Consider the following 23,517-nt stretch of genomic DNA (forward strand, 5'->3'; position numbering starts at 1 on the left):
CGCCGGGCGCGGAGCCGCCTCTTCGCAGCAGCGCCCGGCTCCGCTCCCTGCGCCCCGGCCCGGCCCCGGCTCCGCTCCCTGCGCCCGGGCTCGGCCCGGCCCGGCCCCGGCCCCGGCTCCGCTCCCTGCGCCCCGGCCCGACCCCGGCTCCGCTCCCTGCGCCCCGGCCCGGCCCCGGCTCCGCTCCCTGCGCCCCCCGCTCCCGCCCGCCCAGGTCCGCGGGCGGTTCCACGGCGCAGCCGCACCGAGCGGCGCCCCAGGGCCTTGTGGGAAGAGCGCGGCCATTGGCCGGCCGTAGCGCGGCAGTGATTGGCTCACAGAAGAGCGCGTCGGGCCAGGACGAGCCGCCGATTGGCCCGGCGGCCGAGCGGTGGCCCCGCCCTGCGTGATGCGGTCACGGTGCCGCCGCCGCGCCCTCTCACCGCGGTTTGAATGTGAAGCGCAGCCGGGGCTGTCGGATCCGTCACCGCCGCTGCCGCCGCTGGGGGGAGTCGCCAGGTGAGGCTGGGCCGCGCCGCCCGGCGCTGCTGCCGGTGCCGGTGTGGCGGCCGCTGGGCCCAGCGGCCCGCAGGGCCCGGAGCCGCCCCGCACTGGGCTCGGGCGCTGGGCCCGCGGCGCAGCGAGAGACGCAGCTCACCATGCTGGGGCGCTTCGGCCCGCCTCCCGCGGCTCGTCATTGGTCCGCGGCCTCCGGGGCTGTGCAGAGCGTTCCTCTCATTGGCTCTCGCTGCTGCCAGTCTGGAGGTGGCGGGGAGGGGGAGGGGAGCGAGTTAGTGTGAGCGGGTCGGTGCCGTTCGGGGCGGGCAGGCCTGGTCCCGGCCGCATGGGGCGGCCTGAGCGCCGCCGCGGGGGGCGCAGGGTGGCGGCGGCGGCGGCAGGACGGAGCGGCCCCGTCCCGCGGGTAGAGCGCCTGGGACAGGGGCAGTGGGGCCGGGGGGCGGGGACAGGCTGGACCGGCCCGTGGTGGCGGGAGCGGAACAGCCGGGCCCGGCGGGCTCCTCTTCCCGGCCCTGCGGGAGGGCTCCGGGCTCCCGGCCCGCTGAGGGCAGCGGCCCGGGCGGGCGGGGCAGCGTGTCCGGCTGGGCCCGGTGACCCCGCGCTTCGGGGAAGCGACTGTAAAGCGAATCGGCACGGCCAGGCCCGCGCCGCGGGGGGAGCCGCGCCGGGCGCTGGGCCGGACCTGGGCGGCCGCTGCGCTGCTGTTCCCTTCGGTTTCCTTCCCAAGCGGTCTGCACTGAAGTAGTTAGTGCATTAAGCACATCTGCCGGGTTTACTTGTGCAGGGGTGGTCTGAAAATACTCTCGTTTTCTGAGGCCTCTTCAGGAGGCACATTTCACGCAGCGCAGCAAAAAGCATTGGATCACTAGCGAGTAGCACCAGGGTTTTTTAGTGAGAAACAAAAAAAGTGACTAGAAGAAGAGAAAGAAATGAGAGTAAGTAGGTAGCAGGTGAAAATATTTATCCTCTTGTATGGGGGATTGAGTGATGGATTCAAATCCTTTCATGTGGCCTTCAGAGTGACCTCACAGGCTGCCTGAGGTGTGTGTGTTTCGCATGGGTCTCTATATCGCATATGTGATGTATTTTTAAAAGGTCATTCAGTGTTGTCATCTCTTTGTTTTCCCATTTGAATCAAGTTTAGTGTTCATCAATGATTTCTGTGTGGATTTGCACCTTGGCCTTACAACTTCCCTGGAGCAGATGATTTTCTGTTATTAATTATTGGTTTCAACATTGTACTAATGTGCATGAGGCCACTGTTGGACAGATGAGGTGGTTGTTGGCGGCGGCGTTTGCGTGCGGTGGCGGCGGCGTTTGCGTGCGGTGGCGGCGGCGTTTGCGTGCGGTGGCGGCGGCGTTTGCGTGCGGTGGCGGCGGCGTTTGCGTGCGGTGGCGGCGGCGTTTGCGTGCGGTGGCGGCGGCGTTTGCGTGCGGTGGCGGTGGCGTTTGCGTGCTGTACTTCACTGGGGTTTCGCTGGTCGATGTGACCTGGTGAAGAACCGCAGGTGAGTGGGCGGCCCAGGGGAGGGTGCTGGAACACGGCCTCTCCACCTGGGTTTCTGCTTTTTGCAACGTAGGTTGGGATCTCCGTTAACATTCTTTTAATCCAGTATGATACTTTTGTTCTCTGTTTTCAGTTGGACTGTGACATCTATATTATTAAAATTGTGTCATTAAAACTCTCTGCCTTTGCAAACATGCTTAAATAGAAACTATATTAATTGCACTGGTAATCAATATAGAAAAAATCCAAAGTGGGACAGGCAAATTTCAATCTTACTAATTAGAGACTCCAGAGAAAAAAGAAAATCTTTGCTTCCTCATTATTTGTAGTGAGTGAACTGTGCTGCTGGTGGTAGGAAAGATGGGCAGAATTCATTACGATATCCTGAACAACATGTCCATAAAAGCACGTCTTGTTACTGTAATTTTAATTATTCCAATTAAAGCTGTGCAGTTAATATATCACTGTGGTAAATAAGAGAATCTGCGTGGGAGGATTACTAGAGAGGAGTAATTTAGGCTTATTGCACAGACTTATTCTGTAATAAGTATTGCAGTTTAAATTAATTCGCACCCTAATCGAAGTTAATTTTACAGGGCGGGCAAACCCTCTGGCTCTGCACAGCCTTTTGTCTCCTTATAAAAAGTGAATTTCTGTTGACACCTTTCTGTGGTGCTGAGTATTTGATTGTAACCAAGCCCGGACTCTCCCGCCCGCTCGGTGTCGTGTTTGCGGCTGCGCAGGGCAGGTCTGGCCAGCTCTTCAGCCAGCAGAGCTCTGGGACTGGCACTAGTTCTCTAAAGAACAAACTCCTCTTGTCCCGAAAGGGCAAGAGATGATCTCTGGGCTGTGCTGGTTCATGGTTTGCTGGATGCGTGATCCTGTTCTAGGAGTTTGGGTTCAATAAACCAGACAATAGCAGTTCCATGTGGTGAGGAAGTGGAGTGTTCTCTGGTTTGTGCTTGGTGCACATCAGCTGCTGTTGTATTGGGTGAGACGTATAAGATAGGACCGTGCTTTATGAGGCAGAGGCAGAAAAAGCTGAGGTGTGTCTTCTGTGGACTCTGTTTTTTCATACGTGTAGCTTACAGGACAGATTCTTCTGATCTGTATTTATAACAAAACTGCTTGTGGGTTTTAGGTTCTGCCAAAATGGAGCTGAGTGATGCCAATTTACAGACTTTAACTGAGTATCTAAAGAAAACACTAGATCCGGATCCTGCTATAAGGCGTCCCGGTAAGTGATTCTCCTGAGTGACCAAAAGGTTTAGGGCTTCTTTAGCTCTTCTGTCTGTATATACAGCAAACTTCAGTGGGTGTTTACGCAATAACCTCTTTGGAGAAACCCTCAGTATCCTTTAAAACTTCTTTAAAAACTCCAACAACAACAAAACCCACCACCAATGAGGGATGAATGTGAATAGGAATTAGTTGTGCTTGCTTTTTATAATTTTATTTTCCTGTATTCCTGATTTTTGGTTTTGTACTGTTGTTGTAACAGTGCTGCTGTTCACAATAGAACAGGATTTGCTTCTATCAGTTTGTGGCGTGTAAAAACAGGAGGCAATATTTCCGCATCCTGCTCTGAACTGAGGGCTTTTGTTCATAGCACAAGTTTGGTAGTAGAAGAGTTTGGTAAAAAACTACAGTACCTTTTGTCAGACTTGTTCCTGTTTCTGTTCTTGTGAAACTCTGGGGATGTGTTGATTATTTTAAATAGACACCTGAGAAATCATGGGACTCCCAGTCCTAAAAACAAGCTCAGCTTTCGCTAACCTCTGTGTCTTCTCTTGCAGCGGAGAAGTTTCTTGAGTCAGTTGAAGGAAGCCAGAATTACCCGCTGTTACTCTTAACGCTGCTGGAGAAGTCACAGGAAAACGTCATCAAAGTTTGTGCATCTGTAACATTCAAGAATTATATTAAAAGGAACTGGAGAATTGTAGGTATCCTAGTGAGGAGTTGTGCTAAGATTTAATAATCCCTTTAAGGTACAATAAGAAACTCTACAGTAACCTTGAAGAATGTGTATATGTGTGTACTCTGTGAGGAAAGAAAGATCATTCAGAGAACAAACACAAGGTGTAATTTACTGATGAGGGACTGAAACCTGGACCGTTGGAGTCCATTCTATTAAAAAGAGCTAGGTGATAAAATGATGTATGGTTTTCTCTAATAGATGAGTATTTTGCAGAAGCATAATATTTAAAGCACGTTTTACTAACAGTAATATTATTTAAACTAAAATGAATATGCAGTGTCTGTACACGTGAGCTGGCTGATTTGGCCTGGATCTATTGTCGTACTGTTACAAACATTTCAAGCCAGCGCTGGAGCTGAAAACGATGATACTGGCTTCCCTTTCATGTAAGTGCTCCTGGGGCAAAGAACAGCGTGGGACAGTTTATTTTGGTGGCCTTGCTGGTTTAACACTTGTGTGTCATGTCTGCAAATGCTCTGAAGTATTGCCATTTAATCCTATTTTATCCTGTGTTTTGAAGAGGGCAGAAACATTTTTGATTCAGAGCTTTCAGCATTCATGAAATTTGATTTCTGGTAGAAAGTATTAGATGGGAGAGCTCAGCTCCCTCAGTGATGAGAGGTTTAAATTATTACTGTTTATACTTTGTCTCACTGAAAGTACCATTTGTATCTGAAAAATATCAACTGTATAACATTGCTTTGCTATGGGGAAAGTGGTATTTCATCACTGCATCTTAGCTGGTACCTGTTCACAAATTTGCATGTGATTTTTCCCCTCCCCTTGATACGGATGTGAAGAAGCTGCAGCAGTCCTGCATCTGGTTGTGTTTGATAAGATCAGCACATTCAGTCTGGCATGAAATTTCTAGAATTTCCTTTCTGTAATACTGTATTCTCAGCCATTTCTCCCAAATTGCATCTTTATCTGTAGGGTACTGTAAGAAGAAATAATGTTCTGTTATGGAAGAACTTGTAAGTGCTTTCCTCTTTGTGGATTGCTGCTGTCATCCAGGGTGAGGTTTTGGTTTGGAGTAGGTGGAGATGCTATGCAGTAAGTGCATCCAGAGGACTGTAGTGATTGCTGTGTGGCCTCAAGCACATTGTTTTGTCCAGAATGGAAGCTTGCATTTCCAGAGCAGCTCTGTGAAATGAAACGCGGCCCTGGGCTAGCTTACCTAGTGCCGCTGTTCCGTTCAGCAGCCTTGGACTTGACTGATGCGAAGCTCAGTGGATGTAAAAGGGTTTTTTGCCTGCTCAAGGACTTGCATGAGGGTCTGGAGAGCTGGGTGTACAGGGCACTTCTGGTGGCAGGGAAGAGTTCACTTCTTTACGTTTATTTTTACAGTATGTACGAAATACTCATCCATGTGCCACCTCTTGAGTCTTGCATAAAGGTTCATTTCTTTGAAAACTAGGATGTGCTGTTGCTGATCTCCCCGCCACCTCTGTCCTCATCTGTCTGAATGCATAGCAGTGGTCCTGCCTCCCTGCGCGGAGCTTCCCTAGTGCAGTTATTGCTGCCTCGCACATCATACAGACTTATGAAGCTCAGGTTTTAGAGGTCATTTTCTTTTAGCGGTTTTTAACATATATAATGATTTGTACATTCTTGGGATTCTGCGCAGTGTGATAGGAGCGGAAAAGCAAGTTCTTCATGTGTTACTTTTGTAGCTGCTTGTTTAGCGCTGAACAGAACTCTTGAAATTTTGAAATGACTGAGTTTCTTTAAGTTTATGGGAAGCTGGTGAAAGGGATGTAAGGAGGGTAGTAGTGCCATCTGGCTTGAGCATCTTGAGACCATGGAATTACACTCTGGAGGTGCTGACATCTTTAATTGCTGGATAATTTCTAGGTTTCTGAGCTTCAGTGCTGTCGTCACAGCTAATGTGACTCGCTGCTGTCACCGGTTGGTGGCAAGCCTCCTTATTTTATTTCTTTAGCAGAAATTTTGTCATTTATTACCACTTGGTGCTATTGGCTGACTGGACATCGAACTGATTGGCACTTTTAACTGATTAGATAACTCAAAGTTACAGTTTTGCTGGTGTTCCCTGTGCCCATCTTCATGTGCCATTTCTAGAAGGTGTGGTTTGAGGCAGCTTGCACAAAATAAATCTTCTTAATTTCTTTAGCTATGTAATAGTCACATAAATCAGTATAAACAATTGTTTTCTGAAATGCTGATGTTTGTTCATTGCCTGGAGTATACTGGTTATTGTTTTAATTTTAGGTTGAGGATGAACCCAACAAAATATGTGAATCGGACAGGATAGCCATTAAAGCCAACATAGTGCCCCTGATGCTGAGCAGCCCAGAACAAATTCAAAAGCAGGTAATGGGTCAGTTCCTGGTTATGTCCATGAGACTTTTTGACTATTGAAGTGTGTCTGGAGGCTCTGGTCACTGGCAGAGCTCAGTTCCCTCACCAGTGAGGTCATCCCAGCCCAAGTAACTTGGAGTATGTTGTCACAGCCTAGTTTAATTCTTGTTTTAGAGGCAGTTACTGTTTAATCTTACAGCTAAGTTCTAGTGTTAGGCAATTAAATATAGTAATTCCAGAAAGTGAACTGTGTACACATGTGTGTACACATTGGATTTAAAGTGAGATTTATTTATTTGTGGTGAAAACTAGTAGATATTTAGCCCAATGGGTTTTGAATGTGACAAGAATAATAGACGTTTTTCTTGGATATTTGCAGCCCGTGGTGTGAGCGCCGTGTGTCACGGGGAGCCTGCTGTCGTGTCATGTCCTGCTTGTATTTCCTTTCCAGTTAAGCGACGCCATTAGTATTATTGGTCGGGAAGACTTTCCTCAGAAGTGGCCAGACCTGCTGACAGAAATGGTGAATCGCTTTCAGAGTGGAGATTTCCACGTCATCAACGGGGTCCTTCGCACCGCTCACTCTTTATTCAAAAGGTATCGGAAATAAGCAAAATGAGTTTATGAATTGTAATTTCTGTCCAACTCTAAGTTTTTGCTGTTAGATTTGATTTTGTAGATTTGAAGAGTCGACAGTTGTGGCTTCTACTTATGCTTATTGACTTTTTAATAAGAATTTAAGTGGTTGTCGAATTTGTACAGCTGACATGGTATTGAACTATGTTGTGTAGTTCTTTCTTACTTGACCATATTTGTTTCAAGGTTCAGCACAAAACATTAATTGTATGCAAGTGAAATTGGTAATGAATGTGAAGACTGTATTAAGTTGTTCATGTATTGCTCTTTCACTTGTCAGGTACCGACACGAATTTAAGTCAAATGAATTATGGACAGAGATCAAACTTGTCCTTGATGCTTTTGCTTTGCCCTTGACAAATCTCTTTAAGGTATTTCTTTCTGAATCATTTGTAAAGAAAGTTTCTCTTTCTGAAACACTTGTTGTGAATGCCTGCAAAATAAAAACTTAATAGTTGCTTTGAAGTTGTTAATGAGGTTCAAACTAGAGTCATGACATGAGACCTGATGGGTTTGATAAGGGGAGGAAAAGGAACTGTATTTTTTAAGTGTTATATGATGCTTTTCAATACCTCTTGTCAGTGTGGTTTGTGTGTGTTACTTAACTGAATCTTATGTCTTATTCTAGGCAACTATTGAACTGTGCAGCACACACGCAAATGATGCTAGTGCTTTGAAGGTTCTCTTTTCTTCTCTCATTCTAATTGCGAAGCTGTTCTACAGTTTAAATTTTCAGGTGACTCTCCTTGTTCTTCTAATAGTTTTGCTTTGATCTCACAAAGCTGTTATGCCCTTATTTATAGGATCCATTTGAGACAGCCTTTAAGGCTTTGTCACAAAAATTAAAGTTGACAGTCTGCATCAAGGCTGGAGTGAAGGCACAGTGAGGATGGGGTTAATGAACATGTTAGCTGGGCCCTATCTACACCCAAGTTCAAGAGGGGCTGAGTTCTTGTCATGGCAGGGCGGTGGCGTAGGGGTAGCTCTCCAGTTCCGAGCTGTGAAGGACAGAAGTCAACTGCCTGAGCTTGTACTCACTGTGCTCCCCTAGAGACGCGGCTGCACTGACAGGAACTCAGTGAAAATCCGCCAAAAGCAGGAGCTCTGCAGCACTGTGGCGCAAGGGATTCCGCTAGCAGTGCGGGGCTTTCCTTGTGAAATCGGATCTGAATTTCCAACATTAAATAAATGCATTATACAAAAAAATGGTAAAACGATACTTTGAGGTGACATGTATTTAGTGTCTCAGCACGAACATAAGTCTGTAAAGTGTGACAGTCATGACTTGGTTGCTTGGGCTGTTCTTCCCTGTTGGGAGAAGGGCAAGCTGAAGTTGAGAGGGAGGCTTGTGCTCCCTTGTTAGGAGACTAAACGGCAATGAGGTTCTTTCTTTATTAAGCTGTTGGCTCTATAGGGTGCAAGAAATTAGTGGTTTTGGAAATGGTGTATTCCAAAGCCTCTGTCTGGAGGGTTTTTTGGAGGAGGAGGGGGTAGCGTTTCCTTTTGAAGATTGTTTTCCATGCTGTGTCCCTCAGTAGATTAGGGGGATACATATGAATTACGCAATGTAGGTATGTTATCTAGCCAGTGCAATCAGAAATTAAAATGTACATTTGTGCATTTCCTTCACAGGATCTTCCTGAGTTTTTTGAAGACAACATGGAAACATGGATGACAAATTTTCATACTCTTTTAACCTTAGATAATAAGCTTTTACAGACCGATGTAAGTACTGCATACACCTCCTGGTTTGCCTGTGTGGTGGAGAGAGCTGACTGAGAACTCAGGTCTAACTCTGAACAGTGCAATGTTTCCTTTGTTGGGTAAACAACAGAATCAAATGGCCATAAGGAAATGGGGTTTAAGAGAAGTGTCCCCAGTTGTCTAAGAAATTTGCGGTCTGGTTCTTGAAGTTGTATCTCAGATACAGGTGTATCCAGCTGAGCACAGAAACCACATTACAGAAAATAGTCAGTGAGTAGATTCGTGGAAGGACATTGGAGTAACCTGCTCATTAGAAAGTCCCAGTGCCCAGGTTTTCTGTACCTTTCAGCTGGTTCTTGAACTCTTTTAGAGAACAGGGTCTCTTACAGAACCTGAAACAGCTGAACATGGAAGGCCTGACATCTCTAAGTACTTCACTTGAGCATCTGCTGTCTTTTCTAATTATAAGAATAAGTAGTTTCACAGGTGAAAGATGATACCAAGTCATCAAAGCTCAAATTAATGTGTATGCTTTTTGCATTTTAAATGTAGATGTCTTCTAGATACAGTACAGTAGTTTGCCACATGATGGAGCCAAAGCGACTATAAATTTCTTTAGGGTCCATAGGAAGACATATGAAGTGTGTCCTGTGCTATAGTGTCACGGTTGTTTGGGACTCACACAGCTGCTGGAAGCCGCTTTGCTGCTCTTCTCTGCTGTGCCTGTGGCCGCTGCCCAGCACCGACTCTCCTGCGGCTGCTGGCAGCTGGAACGGGGCTGGCCTTGGACTGGCCTTCCCCCTTTGCTTTGTCTTTGAAATTTCCACTCAGTGTCCCAGTTCTCTCTGCTTTGTGGCTCCGCAAGCACGTGCTGGTGTAGGAAAGGGGAGGGAACTACTCTTACAACTATTCCAATTTACAGCAGCAAGATACAGTGTCTTCTAAACGTGTTTTTTTCAACATCTTGTGTTGTCTTTTTCCTGCTACGTTTTTAATTTGGTTTCATGTCAAACTTTCTCAGGTCTAAATGACTGAAAGTGCATAGTACTTTCATTTGAAATGTAGACATGGTAGCTTGAAGCGCATTTCCAGTACCGATTAGCAAAATACAGTAATTCTAAGGACAGGACAGGGATTTCTTTGACCTATTTAGAGCATGGTAAAGTAATAGGGTAAATATTTCTTTCAAATAGGTTGAGGCTTTTAATATTTAAGTAGTGTGGTAGTTTGGATGTTTAAGTTCTTAGTTTTGTTTTATGTGAGGATGAAGAGGAAGCTGGATTACTGGAGCTCTTGAAATCCCAAATCTGTGATAATGCTGCTTTATATGCCCAAAAATATGATGAAGAGTTCCAGCCCTACCTGCCACGTTTTGTAACAGCGATCTGGAATCTGTTGGTCACAACAGGCCAGGAAGTGAAATATGACTTGGTAAGCTGTTATAAACTGATCTTGTAATGAATTATAGTGGATCGTGAATTATAAATTGGTCAGTTGTGCTAAAACTGTACGTGTTCTGGTTGTGTTGTTCTAGCTGGTTAGTAATGCAATCCAGTTTCTGGCCTCGGTTTGTGAGAGACCGCATTACAAGCATCTGTTTGAGGACCAGAATACACTGACAAGCATCTGTGAAAAAGTTATTGTTCCCAATATGGAATTTAGAGGTAACTTTTTGAGACTTAAGTTTTCAAAGACACAATAAAATCTGATTTATTATAATGATATATGGCTTTGCAGGACTAAGAATTGAGGATTACTTCTTGTGTACTTTAGTACTAGATTAAAGCCCCCCCTATTAGAGAGCAGCGTAGGGGAAAGGGACCTGGGGGTCCTGGGGACAGCAGGGTGACCATGAGCCAGCACTGGGCCCTTGTGGCCAGGAAGCCAATGGGACCTGGGGTGGGTTAGAAGGGGGGTGGTCAGTAGGTCAGAGAGGTTCTCCTGCCCCTCTGCTCTGCCCTGGGGAGACCACACCTGGAATCTTGTGTCCAGTTGTGGCCCCTCAGTTCCAGCAGGACAGGGAACTGCTGCAGAGAGTCCAGCGCAGCCACCAAGATGCTGCAGGGAGTGGAGCATCTCCCGTGTGAGGAAAGGCTGAGGGAGCTGGGGCTCTGGAGCTGGACAAGAGGAGACTGAGGGCTTACTCATTCATATTTACAGATATCTAAAGGGTGAGTGTCAGGAGGATGGAGCCAGGCTCTTCTTGGTGACAACCAGTGGCAGGACAAGGAGTAATGGGTTCAAACTGGAACACAGGAGGTTCCACTTAAATTTGAGAAGAAACTTGTTTGGGGTGAGGGTGGCAGAGCCTGGCCCAGGCTGCCCAGGGGGGTTGTGGAGTCTCCTTCTCTGCAGACATTCCAACCCCCTGGACACCTTCGTGTGTAACCTCAGCTGGGTGTTCCTGCTCCATGGGGGGATTGCACTGGATGAGCTTTCCAGGGCCCTTCAACCCCTGACATTCTGGGATTCCGTGTGTTTCTACAACAGATTGCCGTCTTACAGGCTTTGCAGAATTGTATGAGTGTATCCAAGAATTTTTCTGTCTTACTGGGATCTCAGATTGGAAAGTATAGGAAGCCCAGGTCATGTGCCGCCAATAACTTTTCATTATTAAAGTGACTATCAGAATAATTCGAGGAGGATGAGTAGGCCTAATAAATCGTGAAGTTTGTTTCTTCGAGCTTTGATGGGCTCATATGGCTCCTAACATCTAAAATGCAGTGCAGATGTACCGCAGTGATAAGAAGCGTCTCTCTCTTAAGTCTGTGACTCTGGGAGCCTCATACATCAGCTCATGAGTATGCAGGACTCATTTGTGGGGCAGCAGCAAGCTAAACAGGCTACTCAGGCTGGGTATTTCTGATTCATTTCTATTAATGTTATAGAAAGTACTTGGAAAAAATAGCAAGTTGATAAGAAGACACCTTTTTGCCATAAAAACCAGAGACCTCAGTGTTTAAACTTCTCTATATTTATATTTTCAGCGGCTGATGAAGAAGCATTTGAAGATAATTCAGAAGAATATATAAGAAGGGATTTGGAAGGATCAGGTAATCCACAGATTTATACTAAGAATACTTCGTCTTTAAATATAGCTTGAAAGAGCTGAAGCAATTTACTGAAGCTTTTATAACTTATTTTGTGAATTGGGCAGATGTCCTTACCACACGAGATTTTATCCAGTTTCCGATTGCGTTTACTGTCACATTGTGCCCACCACAGTGTCTTTTTGTTTTGAACAATGTTTTTGTAGGGTTTTTTCCTTAATTGGCTTGGTGCGTGTCCTGTACGCTCACGTTCTCACTTCAGCAAATGTAGCCTGGAAGTCAGTGCTGAACAGGGGCCACCGTGGTGTGTTTAGTTCCCGTGTGTGGGGTTTGAAGTGCCGTGGAGGGGCTGGGGCTGTGTGTACCCTCCACACCAGTGCGGAGATTGCAATAACAACATATTGTGTGGCTGTCACTTGAGAAGCTCTATATTATTAATATACGATTGTTTATTAATATGAAAAGCTGTCTACTTTCTCATAGCCAAAGAACCTTTGGTTCTCCTGCAGATATTGACACCAGGCGCAGAGCAGCTTGTGATCTAGTCAGAGGCTTGTGCAAATTTTTCGAAGGACCTGTGACCGGGATTTTTTCTGGATATGTTAATTCTATGCTGCAAGAGTATGCAAAGAATCCATCTGTTAACTGGAAGCACAAAGATGCAGCCATTTACCTTGTTACGTCTTTGGCATCCAAAGCTCAGACACAGAAGGTACTTTTGCGTTCTATTCATTTGGTTTGGAAATGGCAAGTGAATGCTTGTGGTGGCTGGGAAGGGATCTGCGGGTTTGGGAGAAAGCAGCTGATGGGCTGGATCCACTGAGAGTCACACCTGAGCTAAACTGTATTTGGGAACAGTAGCATTGTATCAAATGTCCCACAGAACGGATTTTAATATACTAGTAAGTACTTTAAATGCTATTGTGGTTCAACCCCCAGTGGCTTTACAGGACAGATTTGAGGCAAACATAGTAAAATATGTTCTACAGCACCTAAATGCAGTTTTGCTGAGGGTTCTCAGTCTTTTCCCGAAACTCCAGTTGTGTACTACTGCACAGGATTGCTAGTAACCGATGTGTAATCCGAACCTGAGTCTGTCATCCATTAGGAAACTAAGTTGTACATCTTGCTTTTTCTATGCTGTTTAGTGGCAAATATGGGATAACATCACTTAGAACGCTTGATTGATAAATATCCATCTGAAAATCCCGTTTGAAAAATTAGTTGCATTTTTCATGAGAGAAAACTAAACAGCGTTTATTTTGCTGCTCTATTCTCTATCTAAAATTTTGGTTTTCTGTTGCTGTGTCACACGTTGTTCCTCGACTCTGAGCTGGTCACTCTGAACCTCAGCAGCACTGCAGATGAAACCTCGATACTAGAAACGTTATGACAAATAAATTGGATGGCTCTCTGCTAAAGATGTGGTTTCAACAATCTCATGACATGCGCGCATGCTTTAGATTCCTTTTATTAAAAGTACATAAAAATGAGTAAGAAAACTAGCTGAATATCAACATCTAAAACCAGAGTTGATTTGGGTTTTGTTTTTGTAGCATGGAATAACACAAGCCAATGAACTTGTTAATCTGACAGAATTCTTTGTGAATCACATTCAACCTGACTTAAAGTCTGCTAATGGTAAGTTAATGTGAATTTTTACATGGCATTTTTGTGATACAGCTACAGCCTTGACAGCGACCGTTTCTTAAGGCTCAGGCGCTCGTGTGTCAGCCGAACCTCTGAGACAGGAGCCTCCTGACACCTGGCACACGGGAGGCTATTGGCACTGGTGTGGCCAGCGCTTGGCGAGCTTTGAGCGGCGCTGGTTGCCGGAGCTTTGAGCGGCGCTGGTTGCCGGAGCTTTGAGCAGCGCTGGTTGCCGGGCTGTCTGCAGTGTCAGTGTGTGCCCAGCTGCTGGCCTTGTGAGCCCTGCAGTCAGAGTCACTTGGGTTCTGTGTTTGAGACCTTACGGCAACTTGGATGCTGTACAACACCCTGAGGTGTTGAAATGCCAGCGGGTGGCTCAGAGCCCGTGTCAGCCCATGGCAGCGGGACTGCTGATGTCTACATTTAAGCCACATAATTTATGTTATGCTTCAGCAACTCTCTTATGATATTGGGAACATAGTGTGTTGTCTTGGGATTTGTAATTGGAGCCAGAAAGAAAATTTTCATTTGAGAGAGTTGAACTGTACACTTAACACTACTGGGGTGCAATTTGTAACTAAAACGGATATTCTAACGGCGCCCGTGCAGAAATGGGGACACTAAGCAGAGCAGAATAGCGTTGTGTGTATTATTTTTGAGGATAAAAATCACTTGATGTCTATACACAGTATACATTCAGTAATCACATTTATGTTGAAAGTATCAACAACATTTGCATTTTTTTCTGTTGCAGTGAATGAATTCCCTGTGCTGAAAGCAGATGGGATCAAATACATCATGATTTTTAGAAATCAAGTAAGGTGGTTTTTTTGGTTTTTGGTTTTGTTTTTTTTACTCTTATGGCATAAACATATTGTAGATTGTTACTTTAGACTTGCTGAGCCTAGTTTATCTACCCTGGCCTTACGTTAATTCAATGGGTGTTTGATAGTAATAAATAACACTTTGTGCTGGATTTTTCGTTTTGAAAGCAAATGATATTGTTATGGGTGTCCAGTGAACACGTGGCCCGTGTGCTGTCCATACGGTGTGGGAGCTCTGAACATCTAGCACGCTTAGTTCTGTGACACGCTCAGACTTTTCCTAGTGGATGTTAGTCTAAACACACTTGATTGCTCATATAATTGCAGTGGTTAATGAGAGTACAGCAGCTTTGTACTTTACCTTTTCTGATCTGTGAGATGCAGTAAGAAAATACATTCTTTCTAAATTTTAGATTGCCTTAATTCATCTCTTATGAAATATCTGGGATTTTTTTTTTAATGTATTTTCTAAAGCTAGCTGGTTTTTTAATTGCCATTTCAAAGTAAAATGGAGAAAGCAATCTCCATCAGGAACACGGCCCTTGCTGGGTGAGCTGTGCCGCTGGTGCTGGGGCTGGTGCCCGGGCAGTGACAGAGTCAGGTCCCCGCTGGCTGTCCCGCTGGAGGAGCCTCCTCAGGCCTCCTCCTCTGCCAGGGTTGCGTGTGGAGCAGATGAGCTCAGGTGGTTTTGCTCTAGTGTTGAACTGTCTGTGTTTTTGTGTGACACGTGGATAATTTGCTGCTACGTTTTGTAGGTACCTAAAGAACAACTGTTGGTATCTATTCCTCTCTTAATCAATCATCTTCAAGCAGAAAGCATTGTGGTCCATACGTACGCAGCCCATGCTCTTGAAAGACTGTTTACCATGCGGGGGACAAATAACACTACCCTGTAAGTTTTCAAGCAGAAATAAAGTCATTACCACATAGGTTTTGTCCTTTAAGGGTGAGAAGTATCTGTAGGGGATCTTTTATTTCTTAGCGTTACAGTATTGTAAATGCTTGAAGTTTGTGACTACCTTTCATCATTAAAGACCCACGTTTTGTTTCACAGCATTACAGCTGCAGAAATGGCACCATTTGTAGAAGTGCTGTTAACGAACCTTTTTAAAGCGCTGACACTCCCTGGCTCATCTGAAAATGAATACATTATGAAAGGTAAATGCTTTATCAGTTCTGCAATATAAGAGTAAGTTTGTTAACTTGAGCTCAAGGCGTATGGTTACAGGCTACTGAAATTTTCATTTGGAAAACCTAATCTATGCAAACATGCTAAAGAGGTGTGTGCAGCCTGCAGTCCTTTACCAGGCTGTACTTAAGTCATCCTTGACTAAATATGTGGTACCAAAGAGAAACACTAAACATAATGGTATTGTGACAAATTATTTACTTTGCGAAGTTGCTTAATCTTCTGTGCTCTGCCCATGGAATGGGGATAATGAGGCTTTGCTTTATCCTTTGTCATGATTAGAGATTGATTGCTCTTGCAGTAGGTGCTGTTTCTTACTGTACATAATTCCTTGGGATCCGATTTAATACTAGAAGGTAAAGGGTTTAGGTGTATGATGGATGACAGCGGTGTGCGTTAGTCTCCAGAAGATAATACTTTCCATTTATTTGCAGCCATCATGAGGAGTTTTTCTCTGCTACAAGAATCCATAATTCCGTACATCCCTTCTGTCATCACGCAGCTCACCCAGAAGCTGCTGGCTGTCAGCAAGGTAAAGACCCGTCAGAAACGGGCTGAGAACAGTGTCCCTCCTTGCCTTCCAGAGCCGCCTTGCTAAAGGCTCACGTATGGCTTGTTGTTTGTGTTCTGTTAGGATACTGTAAACTGGTGGACGTTTTCAGGTTAGGTTAAAGCCGCCCTCCGGTGAAGCAGAGCCTTCCCTTTGGGACATTTGCAAATCATTCTCCCCTGCTCTCATGTGAAATTTGAAACAGCATGTGAAATCTTTTTGCAATACTAGTTTGTTCCAGTATCAATGTTTGCTTGTGCGGAGGCTACTCTTAAAATAATCTGTTCTTCTCACAACTCTTATTCTTTGTCCCTGAAGCTTCTGAGGCTAATATTAAATGTGGGATTAAAGGAAATGAATTATCTTCCTGCTTTTGGCGGGTAAAGTTCTCGTAGTGTTTTGTTCAGGCTGGACTAAGCCTCTTGAACATGGACATTAGGGAATGCTTCAGGATACCTTCATCAACTAGCCAAAAACCTCTACTATTTATGGTTTAAACTTGGCTGTAGCGTAAAAGTGGTGTTCAAGAAAGAATGGACTAGACACTCAGAGGACTCAAAAATCCCTTTTTTCCAGTTTTCATTTTGTGATGCTCCAGCTACTTGCTAGTTTATGCAGAGCCTCTGAAAAGCCCTCCTTGTCTTCAAAATGCTTATGAAAACACCCCTCCTTTGTGCTTTAAAGGTTTTTATGTTTGCTTTACCTGTGGAATCAATTTCATTAGCATGTTAATAAATAAGTCATAAGCATCCTTATTCCCAATTGTTACTTTAGACTTCAGTTGAAGTAAAAAATAAATGTTGCTAAATAAATAGATTTTGCTAAGTAACTTGTCTGCAAGTTTGGGTTGATTTATCTGTTTATAACTTGTTTGTAGAATCCAAGCAAACCTCACTTTAACCATTACATGTTTGAATCAATATGCTTGTCGATAAGGATAACGTGCAAAGCAAACCCTGATGCAGTTGGAAGCTTTGAAGAGGCTTTGTTTATGGTGTTCACTGAGATACTACAGAATGACGTGCAAGGTAAGTTAAAATCAAAGTGCTTATGCTCTCTTTATTGCTATAGGTTGCTGTGATTTACCTCATGGCAGGTTTTCTGTAACACAGGAGATTCAAGTGAGAACGCAGCATGTTCACTGTTCTAATAAACGCTTCTAGGAAGCATCAACTGTATTGGCTTATTTTAAAAATACAGTTTATTTTAAAAATATCTAACAATCACTGCTCTAAAGCCTCTTATTGTTCTTCTAAATTATATTGTCTTGCTGACGACGCCAAGTTGGGAGGGAGTGTTGGGCTGCGGGAAGGCACGAGGGCTCTGCAGAGGGGTCTGGGCAGACTGGAAAAATGGGCTGATTCCAATGGGATGAAGTTCAGCAAGGCCAGGTGGGGACTGGTCTCTTCTCCCAGGCATCAGCAATAGGACAAGGGGGCATGGGCTTCAACTCTGCCAGGGGAAACTGAGGCTGGAGATTAGAAAGCAATTCTGTGCAGAGAGAGTGGTCAGGATTGGAATGGCTGCCCAGGGAGGTGCTGGACTCGCCGGCCCTGGAGGTTTTTAAACTGAGACTGGACATGGCACTCAGTGCCATGATCTAGTAAACGGGCTGGAGTTGGACCAAGGGTTGGACTCGATGATCTCTGAGGCCTTTTCCAACACAGTTGATTTGGTGATTCTGTGATCTTTGTGTTAATCTCACAAAACCGTAAGTTAAATCAATAGATACGTGGTTCCTAGGAACTGACCGTGGCTGTGTTTGCTGAATTTGTGTCATCATTTCTTTTCCAGAGTTCATTCCATATGTGTTTCAAGTGATGTCCCTACTTCTAGAAATGCATAAAAATGAAATCCCGACATCCTATATGGCGCTGTTTCCTCACCTACTCCAGCCAGTGTTATGGGAAAGGACAGGAAACATTCCTCCCTTGGTCCGACTGCTGCAGGCGTATTTAGAGCGGGGTGCCAATACAATAGCAAGTGCTGCTGCTGACAAAATCGTAAGTTGGACTGATTTAGTCAGAGTGCCTCTGGACATGTCTTCACATGAAAAATTTAAAGGGAATTTTTCCTTTAGAGAATAGCTGGTTTGGTGCAGAATTTGTGCTTGTACTTTAAATTAGTGATGCTTACATAGACAAAAAGTACTATGAATGCAGGCTCTTCCATTACGTGCTTAAGATAAATCCTTGACTCCATGTTTTTGTCAATTAAGATGTAAAATTCCTGCACTTAGTCTTTGCAGGCAGGTGAGTTTCCACAGTTTTCCTGTCTCATTTTACTGGTGCTGAACACTGTGGATCGGAACAACTCAGGTTCTGTTCAGAACAGTCCTCAGAGTGAGGAAGAGCTAAAATGTCATTGGATCTGAGAACTGGTGCATTTGGAGCAGGTTTATGCTGCACACTTGTGTCACTTCTGCATGATCTGCTGAGCCAGACTCGATTAGACAGCACCGTTGATAGAGCAGACACACACGTTCAAACCAGCTCTGGTGTTGTGATCAAGGCTGATGCTCAAAGGAGCTTCCCGTGGTCCTGATGGAACAGAGCCCTGGGTTAGCTTAGGAAAGCTTTTGCCGGGTGTGTCCTGGATGGTGAGGGCCAGCGTTCTGGTGGGTCACATGTGAAGAGCTGCTGTATAAAGCGTTGTCTCTGCTGTTCTTGCAGCCCGGGTTGTTAGGTGTGTTCCAGAAGCTGATTGCCTCCAAAGCTAATGACCATCAAGGATTCTATCTTCTAAACAGTATTATAGAGCATATGCCTCCGTGAGTACGAGTTGAAATTACATTCAAAACTAATTTCTGTAGACTTTAATATTTAGTGTGTTTGTACACTTCATAGCTAATGTTTAACAAATGGAGTAAGTCACATTTGTAAGTAAAATAGATTAGAACAAGTTTATCCATGTTTTTTGTGAAATGACATTATTCAATCCATACTAGGATTTTACTAACTATTCTTTTAAATTTCCAGTGAATCGGTTGCCCAGTACAGGAAACAGATCTTCATTCTACTATTCCAAAGACTTCAAAATTCCAAAACAACAAAGTTTATTAAAAGTAAGTTCCTTGCTGTGTGGAGAGCTTCAGTGCTGGTGATGCCCGCGGTTTGGGTCGTGCAGCTGTTCTGAATGGCGATCCTGTGACGGTGCGGTGAAGGGATGCTAGTGACTCGGAACATCAGTGACTTGCTTCAAGTGGTCGCTGCAATCAAGGGTGGCATATAAGGCAGTTACCTCGGCAGGTGACACTTGTTCCATGGAAACTGAAGGAATGGAACTGAATAAGAGAGGAGACTTGTGTATTCCTCATACTTTCTGACCGTGTGACATTATCTGGAAGTGTCTCCATTTCATCCTCAAATAATACCAGCAAACTTACGCTCTCACAGAGCACAACAACCACACTTTCTTTTCTTACATGTAGTTGTGTGTTATTACTGTTAAATGTTCTATGCATGTGTCATTCAGCCTTCATCTGAATTAAATTGTTGATAAGGTTTTACGTTAAACTAGCAAACCTGTGACAAACTTCAAGGCAGCAAGTTAAGGTACCTCACAAAACCTGCGAGTTTATAAAGACTGCTGCTTCTGTCCCTTTTAAAAACTTGTTAGGATGTGTTTTGCTGCTGACTCTAAAGCTATTGTTTTGTTTTCATGTGGAGTTTGAATCCAACCTTTCTCTTGTTACAGGTTTCCTAGTCTTCATTAACTTGTACTGCATCAAGTATGGGGCACTAGCTCTGCAGGAAATATTCGACAGCATACAGCCAAAGTCAGTATAATTTTTTAATATTATTAGACTGCTGTGTAATTTTTCTTTTCGAGTAGGAGCTGTTGTGTCCTTTAGCTGAAGCTGCAAACTGCATTTGCTACTAATTGGCCTAGCCAAGTGTTTCTTCTGCTGTGGTTGGTTTTTTGTCTAGCAGTCTTCGGTTTGCTGCCACAGTTCCTTGGTGATACTCAAGACACTGATCTCCCAAGCAGATCATAAAAAGGAGAGAGTGATGTTTTCATTCTCCCTTTGCAGAAAGCTTTTGTGCTTAGATTTCTACCACGCATCTGCTGCAACGGGGCAGCGTCTTAAGAAATGGCGGGGCTTTCTTTTTCGTATTGTTTCTAGTTTTATTGTGTCACTGTAAGGCTTTCTAATACTTTTTTTTTAATGTCATGGTAGGATGTTTGGAATGGTTCTGGAGAAAATCATAATTCCCGAAATCCAGAAAGTGTCAGGACAAGTTGAAAAGAAAATCTGTGCTGTTGGCATTACAAAAATACTGACAGAATGTCCCCCGATGATGGACACGGAGTACACCAAGCTGTGGTATGTACAGCACTGCCTGGAGTTCTAGTAGCGAGCCTGCTTGAGTTTTCGAAGATGTGAGCTGCATCAAAATGTATTCTATTGTGATTTCTTCAGGTCTGCTCTTGTTACAGGGCTGAGTTTCAGGCTTTTCCTACCACTTTTTCTCCACAAATATAACTCTATTTTCAAAGCAGATGCCAGAACTAGGTTGAAATTTTTGTGATGGAGAGACCAGTGGCTCCGCTAACTAGGGCTGTGTTTAGGAAAAGGGCTTGCTTTTAGCTTGTATTCTTTCTGAACAGTTAGGCCCAGTTTTGACTTACAACTGTTCTGTTAGTCAGGAGACCTGAGCAGAGGTACTTGAACCTGGCAGAGAAGCTCTAAGGTCATAGCTTGACAGCAGTTTTGGGGGAAGCCCCCGTAGGGCAGTCTGGGGTGTCAGGGGCCTGAACTCAGTGACAGGGAGTAGAGCTCCGAACTAGAACTTCTTAAAACGTACTTAGAGAAGAGGTTTCACCTGGAAAAGAATGGCTCGTCTTAGCTATGTTTCATGAGAATTTGACCTGATAAAAAATACATTGTTTGTGCTTTTAGTATGAGCACCTACATTGTGCTTGTAAAATACACAGATTGAAAATTCTTAAAGTCCAGCTTAGTTTGGGCGCCTACGATTTCAGTAGCTAATCAGACACCTCCAAGGGCCAAGCTGTAAAGGGTTCTGAGTGATTTGAACGTTCTCGTACAAGATACTCCATCCCGGTGTATTTTAAGCAGTCCAGCTTTATCCCCCTTTGCGTACAGGACTCCTTTGCTGCAGGCCCTCATTGGCCTCTTTGAGCTGCCCGAGGACGACACCATCCCCGACGAGGAGCACTTCATCGACATAGAGGACACCCCCGGGTACCAGACCGCGTTCTCTCAGCTTGCCTTCGCTGGCAAAAAAGAGCACGATCCTGTGGGTCAAATGGTGAACAACCCGAGGATCCATCTGGCCCAGTCTCTCCACAAGCTGTCCACAGCGTGCCCAGGCAGGGTAGGTGGTGCCATACGTGCTGTGCTAAGGCCAAATCCTGCAGAGGAGAAATGCCTTTTTGATAATGGGTCTCTCTTGCTAATGCTTGCTAATCAGCATAATGAAGTATGTCACAACCAGAATGCGAGGTATTACTCTCTTTTATTCTTTAATGGCATGTAGCTTTTGTAAGGTTTTTCCTTCGTAACCTTAGAAAGGTCTTATTTTCACATTACTTAATTTAGCAATAAGCTTAAATGTTCCATTTCTTAAATGAAAACTTATCCCCTTGTTAGTACATGACTTAATACTTGTCTCCAGTTCAATTGTATGTACTCAGGAAATTTCAGGCAGCTCATATGAAATGAAACAAGTTAAGTTTCCAGTCAACTATTTAAATCCGTAGCGTCTTTGTTCAAGATTTTGATAAGTAAATGTTGCCTGAGAGCTCTGGTGTTTGTTGTGTTCAGATATCCGCTTTAATAACAGGAGGTTTTCTCTGCTCTTCTTCCATATTTGACTCAGGTAAGTAGAATGTAAAACCGTCAGCATCAGGAATAGTAATTCCAGCAACTGCGTTCGATATGAAAAACTGCTGCTCTCAGGATGTCATCTGACTTTGTACCATATATTGACATGGTGATTAACAGGATATAGCAGTAGTTTAATGTATGTGCACGTTGACACTTCTGCTCTGTGTGTTTGAAGGTTCCATCGATGCTGAGCACCAGTCTGAACGCAGAAGCGTTGCAGTATCTCCAAGGATACCTCCAGGCCGCCAGTGTCACTCTGCTCTGAATTGCATTTATTCCACAAGCAAGATCTAAAGCTGGTTTGTCATACAAAAGGTTGACGCTGACTTTTTTTATAGCAGAGCTCAGACAAAATGAAAAATGCTACTTGAAAATGTATTGCAGAATCCATCTTGTAAAAGATAAATGTGGCTTTAAGCAGAAACTGAGAGAACGTGGTGGTTTGTGTACTCATAAAGGTGGCTAACTTCCATTCCCGGTCAGCTTCAGAGGGAATAGTCGGAGTGGTTTGTTACGGGCTTGATTTGAAATCTCCATCTGCGGTGTGTGGATAACGTTTTGAAATGTATGGAGAGCACTGGCTGTAGAAACTCACTTTGGTCACTAATATTCCTTTTCATTTTGATGTTGTCCTTTGTATTTCTTTTGTCTTTCCTTAAACTTTATCTAAATTGTGAATAAATAAGAAGTACTTGTTTAAAATGTCTGTCACTGTGCACTTACTGTTTTAGAAGAATGTAGTTGGTTTAAAAACAGATAATGTTTTAACCTTAGGATAGAATACAAACTAGTCAGACTGTGAGGGTTTGTCTTTATCTTGAGTTTCAGCGCTTTGCAGGCTCATACAGAGCAAATCTAGAACTTTGGCTGGCGATCCAGAGCTGTTCTCCCTCTTGACGCTCATCAGCAGGTGCAGCCCTTCCCGTTGCACAAATGTCAGTACAGCGCAGTAAAAGCGAAGTAACAGCCCCTCTTAGACTGGTTATCAGTCTCCAAGTGGATTTTTAGGGTTGTCTTAAAACTGAAGCAGTGATTTTTAGAGCTATACTGATTAGGTCTGGTAGCCTCGAATTTCAATCGCATCAGTTTACCTTGTAGTTATGGCCATTGCAGTGACCAGTGAAATGCCGGAGCCGTTCTGTGTCCAGACTGCCAGCAATCCAGAGCACGGGTGCTGCGGGCACAGAAATACACTCGTTACAGAGACTGACAGACTGCTGGATAAGAATGGAGTCTCAGAGTAACGGGCTAGCGAGCAATGTGATAGATGACAGGTTTTGTTGTTTGTTACTTGTCTACAGAATTTCTGCAGATCACCTGAATGAGGACCGGTTTGTTGTATCACAGTTAGAATGCCTCGTGAAGCTGAATGAGGACCGGTTTGTTGTATCACAGTTAGAATGCCTCATGACACTGAATCAGGACGGTTTGTTGTATCACAGTTAGAATGCCCCATGAAGCTGAATGAGGACCGGTTTGTTGTATCACAGTTAGAATGCCTCATGAAGCTGAATAAGGACCGGTTTGTTGTATCACAGTTAGAATGCCTCATGAAGCTGAATCAGGACCGGTTGGTTGTATCACAGTTAGAATGCCTCATGAAGCTGAATCAGGACCGGTTGGTTGTATCACAGTTAGAATGCCTCATGAAGCTGAATGAGGACCGGTTTGTTGTATCACAGTTAGAATGCCTCGTGAAGCTGAATAAGGACCGGTTTGTTGTATCACAGTTAGAATGCCTCATGATGCTGGGCC

The 23,517-nt window shown here is 44.4% G+C and overlaps 1 protein-coding gene across 1 annotated transcript; it reads left to right on the forward strand.

Annotated features, from left to right (window-relative positions):
* Positions 1 to 376: 376 nt before the first annotated feature.
* Positions 377 to 22,468, forward strand: CSE1L (chromosome segregation 1 like). The gene is made up of 25 exons (XM_082065640.1): positions 377 to 498; positions 3,147 to 3,242; positions 3,802 to 3,944; positions 6,216 to 6,317; positions 6,757 to 6,902; positions 7,222 to 7,312; positions 7,570 to 7,677; positions 8,574 to 8,666; positions 9,909 to 10,076; positions 10,180 to 10,309; positions 11,633 to 11,698; positions 12,205 to 12,407; positions 13,252 to 13,336; positions 14,100 to 14,161; positions 14,925 to 15,061; positions 15,224 to 15,327; positions 15,793 to 15,890; positions 16,786 to 16,936; positions 17,703 to 17,911; positions 18,581 to 18,678; positions 18,887 to 18,972; positions 19,605 to 19,686; positions 20,089 to 20,235; positions 21,019 to 21,250; positions 21,938 to 22,468. Exons 2-25 carry the CDS (start codon positions 3,158 to 3,160, stop codon positions 22,025 to 22,027), a joined length of 2,916 nt encoding a protein of 971 aa, XP_081921766.1. The 5' UTR covers positions 377 to 498; positions 3,147 to 3,157; the 3' UTR covers positions 22,028 to 22,468.
* The last annotated feature ends 1,049 nt before the right edge of the window (positions 22,469 to 23,517 follow it).

The sequence above is a fragment of the Streptopelia decaocto genome, assembly GCF_964273445.1.
Source record: "Streptopelia decaocto genome assembly, chromosome: 14".
In the NCBI taxonomy this organism is placed as follows: Eukaryota; Metazoa; Chordata; class Aves; order Columbiformes; family Columbidae; genus Streptopelia; species Streptopelia decaocto.

What these genes read in the sequence shown, in the direction of transcription:
- CSE1L (XM_082065640.1), top strand. Translation starts at nt 3,158, where the DNA reads ATGGAGCTGAGTGATGCCAATTTACAGACTTTAACTGAGTATCTAAAG. An exon ending in CAGAACAAATTCAAAAGCAG is followed by an intron (nt 6,318 to 6,756) that starts GTAATGGGTCAG and finishes TTTCCTTTCCAG; the next exon opens with TTAAGCGACGCCATTAGTAT. An exon ending in CCACAGCGTGCCCAGGCAGG is followed by an intron (nt 21,251 to 21,937) that starts GTAGGTGGTGCC and finishes GTGTGTTTGAAG; the next exon opens with GTTCCATCGATGCTGAGCAC.